The sequence below is a fragment of the Rhinopithecus bieti genome, unplaced genomic scaffold (assembly GCF_001698545.2).
Source record: "Rhinopithecus bieti isolate Rb0 unplaced genomic scaffold, ASM169854v2 scaffold_5002, whole genome shotgun sequence".
NCBI classification, from domain to species: Eukaryota; Metazoa; Chordata; class Mammalia; order Primates; family Cercopithecidae; genus Rhinopithecus; species Rhinopithecus bieti.
Window position 1 is genome coordinate 388,114 of NW_016804830.1, and position 12,211 is coordinate 400,324.

Here is a 12,211-nt window from a genome sequence, read left to right on the forward strand (position 1 = left end):
GAAGCCTGCCCACCTGTGAAGACAGAGACTCCTGGCTCCCTGGATGAGAAGCAAGTGCGTCAGAGGGAAGCAGCCCAACTGGTTGCTGAGTTGTGGAAAATAATTAAGCTGGGGCAGAAAAAAACACTTCTTTTAAAAATCAGGTTAGGGATGAATGTGTAGGGCGTGGTTCCTGTGTAATTATCTGCTCTGCTGGCCGCGGGGCTGCCTGCTTCTCCCGGGCCCCCTGTGTCAGGCTTGTGCCTGTTGCTCCTCCCCTCCTCCCACTCCTCCTCCTCCGCCTACTTCCCCCTCCTCCTCACAGGTGTGTCTCTTCCCCCACTCCCTGCCGAGACACACCTGGGAGGTGTTTGCTCCCTGCCGAGATACACCTGGGCGGTGTTTGCTCCCTGCCGAGATACACCTGGGAGGTGTTTCCCTGTGGCTGCTTGCCCCACTCCCTGCCGAGACGCCAGCCAGAGAGGTCACCTATCCTGAACCCCAGCAAGCCTAAAACAGATCAGCTAAGCACGCTGAGATGGAAGCTGCAGATGCCTCCAGGAGCAACGGGTCGAGCCCAGAAGCCAGGGATGCCCGGAGCCCGTCGGGCCCCAATGGCAGCCTGGAGAATGGTACCAAGACTGACGGCAAGGATGCCAAGACCACCAACGGGCACGGCGGGGAGGCAGCTGAGGGCAAGAGCCTGGGCAGTGCCCTGAAGCCAGGGGAAGGGAGGAGCGCCCTGTTCGCGGGCAATGAGTGGCGGCGACCCATCATCCAGTTTGTCGAGTCCGGGGACGACAAGAACTCCAACTACTTCAGCATGGACTCGATGGAAGGCAAGAGGTCGCCGTACGCAGGGCTCCAGCTGGGGGCTGCCAAGAAGCCACCCGTTACCTTTGCCGAAAAGGGCGAGCTGCGCAAGTCCATTTTCTCAGAGTCCCGGAAGCCCACGGTGTCCATCATGGAGCCCGGGGAGACCCGGCGCAACAGCTACCCCCGGGCCGACACGGGCCTTTTTTCACGGCCCAAGTCCGGCTCCGAGGAGGTGCTGTGCGACTCCTGCATCGGCAACAAGCAGAAGGCGGTCAAGTCCTGCCTGGTGTGCCAGGCCTCCTTCTGCGAGCTGCACCTCAAGCCCCACCTGGAGGGCGCCGCCTTCCGAGACCACCAGCTGCTCGAGCCCATCCGGGACTTTGAGGCCCGCAAGTGTCCCGTGCATGGCAAGACGATGGAGCTCTTTTGCCAGACTGACCAGACCTGCATCTGCTACCTTTGCATGTTCCAAGAGCACAAGAATCATAGCACCGTGACGGTGGAGGAGGCCAAGGCCGAGAAGGAGGTAAGTGCTGGGGCCCCTCCTGCCCCTCCAGGCCTCTCCTCTCTCACCCCACCCCCTCCGACCTTCATCTTCTCCACTGGGGCTTCCTCGGGTTTGGGGCTTAAGTTTCTGCTGTCCTTGGCTCTTTTAGAAAACATTTCTTTCCCCTCATACCCCCTGTCCCCCCTAATCCCACCTGGGGATCAGAGGTGGCTCCCCAATCCCCTAATGTCTCAGGAGACAGGGACATTTTCTAGATGAGCAGATGGAGACTCAGAAAAGACTGGGGGCCTGACCAAAGTCACAGGATAAATTCAAGTCAGGTCAGAGAGTATGACCCAATGGCACAGAACTCACTCCTGGGCGCTGTGCCTGGCTGGGGTGTTTCTTCTTCTTCTCCTTCTCCCTCTTCCTCTTCTTCCGCTGCTGCTGCTTTTTTTTTTTTTTGATTTGAAGAAAAGATAATTCCTCTAACCTGAGTGGGTCTGGCCCCTGGGGAATGGGTTGTGGGTGAGGAAAGATACTAGAAGAGAGAAGTTTGGGGTCCATTGAAATGTCCTTTCTGTTGTCTTTGTAGTTTTTATTTGTGGTACAGTGGCTGCTTGTTCTGGCTGATCCCCAGCTGGTCTCTTGACTTCCTCTACAGCCTCCTTTATCCTTCTCTCAGCTGGGCCCTGTGTTTTGCATGTGTGGTTGTGTGTAGACACATCTATTCCTGCAGGCGAACGCTGTTGGGGAAGTTTGGAGTTTGTGTGTGGATGGCATGTACATGTACAGCTAGTCCCTGACTTAGGATGGTTTGATTTCTGATGGTGTGAAAGTGCTATGCTTTCAGTACAGTATTCCATAAAATTCAACACTTTATTACAAAATAGGCTTTGTAGTAGAAGATTTTGCCAAACTGTTGGCTAATGTAAGTGTTCTGAACAACTTTAAGGCAAGCTAGGTTAAGCTATGACGCTTGGTAGGCTAGGTGTATTAAAAGCATTTTTGACCTATCACGTTTTCAACTTACAATGGATTTATTGGTAAATAACCCCATCACAAGTTGAGGAGCATCTGTATATGTGTTTATTTTATGTGCACGTGGGTGTTTTTGTGCCTTTGTGGATGTTTGCATGTATTTGTATATGTAATACGTAAGTGTGTTTGCATGAGTTCTATGTGCCTCTGCCTGTACTTCTATGGGGCGGAGCAGAGGCAAGTGCAGGCCTGTGGATGTAGCATACCTGGGGCAAAGGGCCCAGCTGTGGCCACTGCCCTTGGCCCCACAGATGTGGGGTTCACTCTTTCCTAAGGCACACAGCTTCCTGCTATGGGTGGCCTTCCTGGGGCAAACCTTCCTGACCTCCAAAGCAGTGAACTCCACTTTCCTGAAGCGCTTCTGCATGTCTCAGATCTGGACAGCACAGGATTCCTCCTTGCCCAGGCTTCCTGACCAGGAGGCGCTGGTTGATTACTCTCTCCTTTCATCTCTCACCCACACCCCTGGACAGAAAGGGCTGAGGTAGGGAGGGGAATGTACTCACAGATCCCTTCCAGAAGCCTTGTTTGGCCCAGGAAGATGTTTCCAGCTTCCCCCGTCGGAAGATGGGGAAGACCCCAGTGTGGCCTCAGGCTTCATACTGAGAGATATAGATGGGACAGGGGCCGTGAAAGTCATTTTAGGGAGCTTACTTGGGAGGTTAGAAAGAATAAGAGGCAGTCATCCTCATCACAGCAACTGAGAAATTGCAGAGCCTCAGACAAGGTTTTAGGAAATGTGACTGAGTTCCAGTCCCAGTTTTTGCCTCTAACTAACTGTAAGGCTGTGAATAAGTCCTTTCCATTCTCAGTCTCAGTTTCCTAAGGGGTGAGGCTAGATTGTTGGTTTTCAAATTACCCCACAGAGCCATAGGATTCTTCGAAATGTCTTTGAGGCCTCAGGATGAGGAGGGGCAAAGAGGTGTCAAGAAGGCGGAGGGTTCAGGTTCCCACCTCGACTACAAGCAAAGGACATTCTTATTGATCATCTTCTATGTAGGATTTGGCCTCAAATTTGGACTGAACCAAGGATATCTCTGCTTAAGCCTGGGTACCTCTGGAAGAGGTGGTTCTGGTGGGCAGGAAGGTCTTGGACAGCCCCGTCTGGATGTGCCAGGAGCTTAGAGTTCAGAGTTCAGGTTCCAGTATGCGGGCCGCTGAGGGACTCACAGTTCTTTTCTGAGGGAGGGCTCATGATGTAGGTCGGGAGGCAGGGCTCATACACACAGACAGGACTGGGGAGCACCCACCCAGTTACGCAGAGTGGCTATCAGTCAACATAAAGTCGTAGTGGACAGAATGCCAGGCCAACAGAGTATTCCCTCACCTTGCAAATAGGGACACAGGCATAGAGGAAGGAAGGGGCCTGTCCAAGGTCCTTGTTTGAGGAGGAAGCCCCCTAAGCCCTCTTCCAGTGTTTGAGAATGCCTCAGGGAAGGGGCCCCAAGGGGATGGGATTGGGATATGTGTGCTTTAGGAGAAAATGCCTGGTCCCCTAAAGTGACCGTGATGGTGGGAGCTTCAGGTAGCCTGCATGTGTGTGTGCACATGCATGTGCACCTGCAGCATCGGGCTAGGCAGGGAACAGTGGAGCCAGGCAGCCAGGAGACTGAGATGGGCACCCCGACTGTCTCGGCCTGGCTCTGCTGGAATGTCAGAGGTGGGGGACATTGGCACAGAGCAGGTTTAATGGGTAGATGGGCCAAAGTGAATGAGCATGCCAGTCCTGGCATCCTTTTGAGGCATCTCCTGCAGACCCAAACATCAGCCCACACATAGCTGTTTGCAAGCAGCCTTGTTCAGAACCTGTTCTGCAGGCCAGTGGTGAAGGCCCAGGTGACATAGCCTCAGATCTGCCTTGGTTGGTTGTGTGAGGCTAAGATGACACCCAGGGCTGTGGGTGCCCGTCTTCTGGGCCTCAGCTCTATCTACAGACTCTGAGCAGAGTCTCTGTTAGAAAAAGATCGCTTGGTGCGACAATATGACAGCACCTTCCTCTAGTGGTCCCTGGGTCAGCATGTTTCCAATTCCACCCTGAATGTCACAATAGGTCCCATACATGTCCTCCTGTCTTCCCCTCTGCCACTGGACACTTCCCAGGCTAGGTTACGTGGGTGGGATGGAAATGTACACATACATCCCTGTCTGTGTCTCATGGTCTTCCTTCTGCCTATCTCAAGCTTCAGCAGGCCAGGCTGTTAAGACCTTCTGGGTGGCTGGCTGGCTGCTCTTGGGTGGCCTTGCCCTGACATGGGTCTGGCCTGCTCTGAGGTGGCAGCACGACCAGGCATGTGTGGAGGTCACTCAGCCAGGAGCATTGCTTTGGAGAGGCTCAGCCTCATGCCTCCTCCACTCTCTCAACCCCACCATTTGGTTCAGTTCAGTTCTCTCACCATAACATGGCTTTGTTTCTCATCTCGTTGCCCAATTCTTCCACGAAAGCTGGCCCACTGGTTGCTGGGCATGGGTAGCCACGGGTCCTTGAGTTTCTGAGCAGCACTGGTCTGCCCAGGAAAGCTCTTTGGGATTCGGGAAGGGGAGCTGGGCTAAAGGCCAGGGTGCCCTGGAGGGGCTGGGCCCACTTTCCCTGGAGACTTTGGTGACTTTGGGGGAGAGTGCTTGCTCTGGGACGGGGTGGGTGAGAAAGGAGGCAGGGTGACCTCTCTGGGTGCTAAGGGAGAAACAACAAAATAAAAGAGGCTTGGAGACAGGAAGCAGGGGAGCAAAGTGACAGGCAGGCAGGAGACAATCCAGTGTCTATGGCACACACCTGAGTGCCAGTGCCTGGCCCAGCATGTCCTACCTGTAGATGCAGAAACAAGCTCAACGGCGTTGAGAGACTTACACAGGTTACAGCACTCGAGATCGGCAGAGCTGGGGTTCCTCTCCGCTATTTTAAGCCTTTTTGTTCCTGTAGGATCGGAAGGGTCTTCTTGAGATCACCGAGTCCAGTGGCCAGGAATCCCCAGACCACAATCAGCTGGTGAATTGTTGAAACAAAAATTCCCAGTCCTTACCCAAGGAGGTCGTTTAAAGGTCTCCCTAGAGAATTCTAATATGTAGCTGGGTTGGGAATCAGAGATCTAGTCCAATTTCACCACAAGGAAACCAAGGCTCAGGGAGGGGAGGTTCCCACTATGCCTGTGTCCCCATCTGTAAGGTGAAGGAGACTGAGGGAGCTGCTAACACTCCGTGGCCCTGGCATTCTGTCCTCTTCCCCACTGTTGGCCTGGAGATGGTCAGGGTGATACCTTCCTTGCCCCATCTTACCCCTCCCCTGACCTGAGGCTGTGAGGAAGCAAAAGGAACAGTAAATCCCAGTTAAGCAGACTAACTGATCCCAGGCTGTTTGACGTCCGGGTGGAAATGGGGAAATCTATCCAGCATTTCAGATTCTTATCCAGATAATTACCATTTGTCTGAGAGTACAAATCTGGCAATTAACTGGCTCATTTGGCAAATGTCACAGCCGACAGGCCTTGTACTGAATTCAGGCCAGGGGAAGATCATGGCCAGTCGTCTCCTCCCTGGAGGCAGTGCAGGTACACCTATCCAGGTGGGTGCTCAGGTGTGTCTCCACCTGAAGACCACATCCAGGTTGAGGTGCTGCTAGCTGCTACACTACCCGTCTGCTCTCCGGAAAGCCTCTGCTCACCCAAGGCTGAAGGATTTCAAGGCTGGGTGGCCCATGCAGGGCCCAATCCTGGCATCAGAGAGCAAGAGGCAACCAGACAGGTGTGGGAGAAGGGAACAAAGGAGTCATTTAGGGACAGGTCTGGGCAGGGAGGAATGAAGCAGAGAGTAGGAAGTCAGGAGGGAGGCGTGGGCAGGGCGACACTGTGGGGATCAGAGGCCCTGTCAGCCATCAGGGCCTTTAACCACTTTCTGAAGGAAGAGGGAGAGAGGGAGAGACAAAGCTGGGGCCTCAGGACAATGGGGAGGGTGTGGGGAGGGAATTGGGAGGGAAGCGGGGGCAAGAGGAAAGACGTGGAACTGTCAAAGTGGGCCATCTGCGAGGTGAAGGGAGCATGGGAGGGCTTAGGTCAGCAGGAGTGAAGGGGAAGGACAATGCCACAGAAGACACACAGGACAGCCCAGTGCCACCACCTCTAGATGCGCCTCTTAAGGCACAGAATAGGATCTGAGCCCTATTGTTGCAGCTTGGCCTTACCGCTTTCCACCTGTGAGAACTCAGGCAAGCTGTGTAATCTTTCTAGGCCTCAGTTTTCACACCTGTGAAATGGGGCGGGGAGGGGAGGGATAATGCCACTTACCTCCACAGGAGGCTTTTGCTGGTTAAAGGAGAAAAGTCCTGGCACATAGTAGATGCTCAGTAATCAACACTCCCTTCCTTCCCTCTACTAGTGTTGAAGGAGAGCCCAGTGTCTTTTAAACCTTCCCATGTTACATTACTTCCTATACAGGAAAAATTGCCAAAAGCTGAACAGACACGAGGTGGATCCCTAGGTCTCACCCCAAATGCTCCTCCCCTGACAGGGTAGGACTCATCCCAGAGGTGATGAAGGAGTGTTCTAGCAGCACAGAGTTCCCAGTCCAAGGGAACTCCAAGAACCTGCTGTGTCCTGCCAGTCTGGTCTTGGAAGACGTGCTGTGAGAACAAGGCCCCTTCCCAGCCTGTGTCCAACTTCTTCAGTGCCCCAAAGAAATAGAAGGCCAAGTCTCTCCTCCACCCTGACCGACTCTTCCACCCACAGCTGCAGACAGTCTCCCCTTCTGACCCTGGCCTCACAGGTTTCCACGTCATCCGCCAACACCTCTGGCTCTGCTCTCCACCCCTCGGTGCTCAGCTAGCCCTGTTGCCCTCTTCCCTGGCTCCCTTACACAGGATGGACTCCAGGGGGACTGGCATCACCCTGCCCTTGGCCTAGACACTTCTTTGTTCTAATCCCCATTGAATTCTGCATCCCTGAACTCTATCTCCTTCGTCTGTCTTGGCCAGTGAATCCATGCTCACCTGGGGAGACCTTTCCTCCTCTGCAGCCCCAACCATGCAGCCCTCACCTTCTCTGGTCAGACCTTCTTCCATTTGCAGGTGGTTAGTCCACCCTCATCCCCTTTTTTCCTCCTTCATTTCCGCCAGTGTCCTCTAATCTTCAATTATCCACGAGCTATGCTTCCGTCTTGCATTCAGCCCAGTGTCTTGACCTCGCCAGCCTCTATGCACTCCCTGCTGTTCACTCTGTGTCTGGACAGTGTACACATTCCATCTGGATCCCAATCCAACAGCATACACTATCCTCACCACTGAACACCACCAACACCTCACCTGATCACACCTGCCGCACTTCTCACTTGCCAATGCCAGGCCCACCTGCTCACCACACTGCACACACTGCTGCGAGCATGGTGTGAGTGAAAGCACCTGGCCTGGCCCCTGGTCCATGGAAGGTGCCCACACAACAGTGACAATGGGGACCATTGCTCAGACGGTGCTCACGCTGTGCCAGGTGCTTTCTGGGAGCTTCACTCCCAATCCCAGGGCATCCCACAGCTTCCCTGGGAGGCAGGTCCTCTTCCTGCCCCCCATGGACCAGACAAGGCTACTGAGGCACAGAGAAGCTAGGCAACTTTCAGAGGTACTTGCTGTCCTGTGCTCCCGGTGAGCTCCCTCTGAGCCCACCATTGCTCATTTCATGGAAGGGCTGCCCATCCCCTATTTGAGATAGGACTTTTACAAGCGCTGGGCCCTGGCCTGTGGTGGGAGGGATTGTGCTTTTGTTCTCTGCTTTCCTTTCCATCAGACCTTGTTCTGGGGGTGGTAAGGTGGGGTGAGGAACCCAGGTGCCAACTCCTCCATCGCTGAGCTGGGTCAGGAGGTTGGGGGCCTCCAGCTGTTCCTCGACCTCGGGCTTCACTCAGGAGTTCTCCAGGGTGAGAAAGGTGCCTGGGATAGAACCCCCGTCTTGGTTCTCTTGGACTCTTCTTCACAGCTCAGATCTGCTTGCCAGGTCCAGCCTCCTCGGAGGCCTTTGGGGCCGTGGGATCTGCCATCCTGTGTTTCCTGGGCTCTTGGGCTCTGCATCCTCAGAGAGTGTGACGGTCTAGTTTCTGCCCTTATGGTGGGCCTCCTTTCTGTTTTCCACTCTCTCACCATCTTATTTAGTGACTGCTGGCTTCTCTCCAGCCTTTTTTCCAGAGATAGGGCCAAATCTCCATCCTCATCTCCTTAGGTCCTCTTTTCCATCTCTGGTGATGGTATTTTCCATGCTATGGCATTTCCAGCCCATTGCTGGTGGGGCAAATGCTACTGAGAACAACTCTGAATCTCCCTGCCTGGAGAGCCCAGTAATGTGGTGGTGGGGGGGGTGGTGGGGAGGCCAGGGATTCAAGGACTGTCTGGAAAGCTCTGTGGCTCTTGCCCCATGCCTTCCCCACCCTCTGGGCACCTTTTCCAAGAAAGCCAGGGAAACTCTGTCTGCCATCGGATCCACTTCCCTGGGTGCCTGCAGCAGGTCTGCTGTTAGCCCTCCCTTGGCCTGGTGGAGCGTTCAGAAGTTGTGCCGTGTGGTGATGCATGTGCCCAAGTGCTCATGACTCCTGGCTGCTGGAACTCACATTCCTAGAGGTTTGTGGCTTCCTCACCTTGACTATTCTTTTGGGCTCCTCAAGGAGATGACCAGAGAAAAGGGTGGGACTCTGCATTCAAAACCCAGTGGTAGTGGGGAAATCTGGAGCAATCCAAGGCTCCCTTGGATGCTTTGTTCTGTCAGGTGGAGATCATTCACCTATTGTCCATGCTGGAAGGGGCTTTGAGAGTCCGACAGGGCAGCCCAGCAGAACAGAGGCTTGGCTGGATGGGACTGGCCTTAGCTTCATGCCTCTCTTGTCTCTATTGTGGCTGCTTTTCAGAGAAGGGCACTTCCCCAAATGGAAGGTGAATATGGGAGTGAAAGCTAATGTCCCAGCACACTACTGATACAACCTCTTCCTAAACCACCCCAGACCCCAACAGTCTGCGTCCTCTTCCTGAGCAGGGTTCCCTACAACCCCTTCTTCCACTCTACACTGCCTTCCTCTCTAGCCTTCTCCTTCCCCAGAGCCCCTGGATAAAAGTCCCTGTCTTGCCAAAACTGCAGAATGCCTTCCCTTTCCCATAAACAGGTTTTATAGCTGTGCCTGCCCAGACGGAGTCCACGCCAGAGGCAACCCTGGCTGCTGCTTGCAACACAGCCCTATGTCATGCCATAGAAACGCTGCACACTGTTACTGCCATGAGACACTCCCTGGGCTGGGCTGGGCTGAGCTGGGCTGGGTCCCCTTCCTTTCTCTTCCCAGTGTCTGCAGGTCCACTGAAAGGGGCAAACACCCTGAAAATGAGTTCCCTCCTGCTCATGCTGGGTGGAGGAGACAAGCAGAGGTTTAGCCCTTAAAAAGACAAGGCTAGAATGTCCAGCCCTAGTGGCCTGAGAATATAGCAAGATGGTATTTAACTTACTGCTAGATCCTTGGCGACTGGCATGGTGCCTGGCATATCCGAGGTCCTGATGAATGTTTGCTGAATGAAGAGCTGAATAGATGAGTGATGAGCCCTGGCTGCCAGTGTGCCCCTGGGTGGACCCGCTCCCTTGTTCTCTGGTTCTCTTCCATCTCCTCCCCCTGACTTCTCCAATCCTGGCTCTTTCTCTGCAGACAGAGCTGTCACTGCAAAAGGAGCAGCTGCAGCTCAAGATCATTGAGATTGAGGATGAAGCTGAGAAGTGGCAGAAGGAGAAGGACCGCATCAAGGTGAGCGCCCCCAAGCTCACCTTGCTGCTCCCTTACCCCACCAGGCCTGCCTGGAAAGAGGCAGGCCTTGGCTCCCATTTGAGTCTCAGGCACACATAGACATCCCACATGTTTCTTCTGGCTTCTCCCACTTCCTCTGACATTCTCACTGACTGCCGTTCTCAGTCTGAGCCAGGCACTCAGGTGGGATCCTGTCTGTGACCTAATACCCATTTCATATTATCCCAGCAAGTAAAGACCCCAGTGTGTCTTCCGATGTTCTCCAATGTCTGTTCTGCCCACCAGACTCCCCAGCCACCAAATACACACCATTTCTTCTCTACTTATGCCATTGTGGCTAAATATGTGTCTGCCATGGTTTGGGTAATTGCAAACTACAATCTGAAATCACTGCCTGCTTGACCCTGACTACATACACAGCTGGCATACACATTAATTTTCTGAATACACATTTCTACATATACATTCATTTTCTGAAGATGTTTGGTTCTGGTTAGAGTTTCAGGGAGCATATTGTGACCCATGGGAGAACTTTGGGGCCCACAGGGAATGATGGCTCATATCAACTCACCAAGAAGAAGGAGCCACGATAGGAATGTGGGCTGTGAACAAACCTGGCTATCTCTATCAGTAGGTGGCATCCCTCAGTGATGCCTTTGAATGAGATTCTTGGCTAAACAGACTTGCCAGGTTAGGGCAGTGGGAATGCCCTGACCCTGTGCTGGAAACCTAAAGACATACCCAACTAGCTAGATTTCTTTCCCTAACTAAAGCCCTGCCTAATCCCTTCCCTGACTTTGGACCTCTAGAGCTTCACCACCAATGAGAAGGCCATCCTGGAGCAGAACTTCCGGGACCTGGTGCGGGACCTGGAGAAGCAAAAGGAGGAAGTGAGGGCTGCACTGGAGCAGCGGGAGCAGGATGCTGTGGACCAAGTGAAGGTGATCGTGGATGCTCTGGATGAGAGGGCCAAGGTGCTGAATGAGGACAAGCAGACCCGGGAGCAGCTGCACAGCATCAGCGACTCTGTGTTGTTTCTTCAGGTAACAAGCCACTCCTCTGTCACTCAAGCCCTTAATTTCCCCGTGCACTTTTCGAGACCCCCCTCCATCATCCATCCATCCACCTATCCACTTATCTACGTATTCATCTGTCCATTCATTCACCATTCAGCCATCCAACCATCCATCCATTCATCCATCTATCCAAGCGCCATTCTCTGTTTAATTTTTTTCATCCAATCCATTTCTCTACCTACTCTCAAGATGGCACACAAATATCACCTTTTATGAACTTCAGTTGACACGTGCTAGCAGTGCTGTAGGCTCAGTAGGAAAGAGTTCTGAGATCAGTGAATCGGGTAGAGGGGCAGTGGTGTAGGAGTGCTGCCTATTTGTTATCTTGGATCTAGTCCATTTGTCTATTCATCCATTCATCCTTCCATCTGCCAGAGTGTTTTGGATACTACTGCGTGCCCAGTACTCTATTAGGTGCTGTGGCAAATAGAGAAGTACAAGACATGGTTTCTGCCCCCAAGCAACTGCAATCCAGCTGGGAAGATAAGACATGTACAATTAGAGAACAATATAGAAAAGTGTGTAATTAAATGATAAAGCATATGGCTCAGGAGATAAGTGCCTGTAGAAGCTCAGAGAAGGGCAGGCGGGCTAGAGGAAGCTAAGACAGCTTTGTGGAGGAGGTGGAGTTTCAACTGGGTCTTGGAGGCCGGTTAGGATTTGAGAGGGAGGACAGAGTCTTTGGTGAGGAGGAAGGGAAATGAGCAGTGCTAAGGCAGCACTGAGCATGGCATGTAAAGGTAGAAATACCACTGTGGGCCGGGCGCGGTGGCTCACATCTGTAATCCTAGCACTTTGGGAGGGCAAGGCGGGCGGATCACCTGAGATCAGGAGTTCGAGACCAGCCTGGCCAACATGATGAAACCCCATCTCTACTACAAAAACAAAAACAAATTAGCCAGGCATGGTGGACTCACCTGTAATCCCAGCTACTCAGGAGGCTGAGGCAGGAGAATTGCCTGAACTTGAAAGACGGAGGTTGCAGTGAGCCAAGATCGCGCCACTGCACTCCAGCCTGGGCGGCAGAGTAAGACTTCGCCTCAAAAAAAAAAAAAAAGAAAAGGAA

General features: G+C 53.2%; 1 protein-coding gene across 1 annotated transcript in view; it reads left to right on the plus strand.

Moving 5' to 3' along the window:
* Nucleotides 1-336: 336 nt before the first annotated feature.
* The window catches only part of TRIM29 (tripartite motif containing 29), a 27,698-nt gene continuing 15,823 nt past the window's right edge, over nt 337-12,211 (plus strand). The window contains exons 1-3 of the mRNA XM_017870466.1: nt 337-1,321; nt 9,974-10,069; nt 10,879-11,163. Coding sequence (XP_017725955.1) covers nt 518-1,321; nt 9,974-10,069; nt 10,879-11,163 — 1,185 coding nt within the window. The 5' untranslated portion in view covers nt 337-517. The remainder of the gene's footprint in view (nt 1,322-9,973; nt 10,070-10,878; nt 11,164-12,211) is intronic.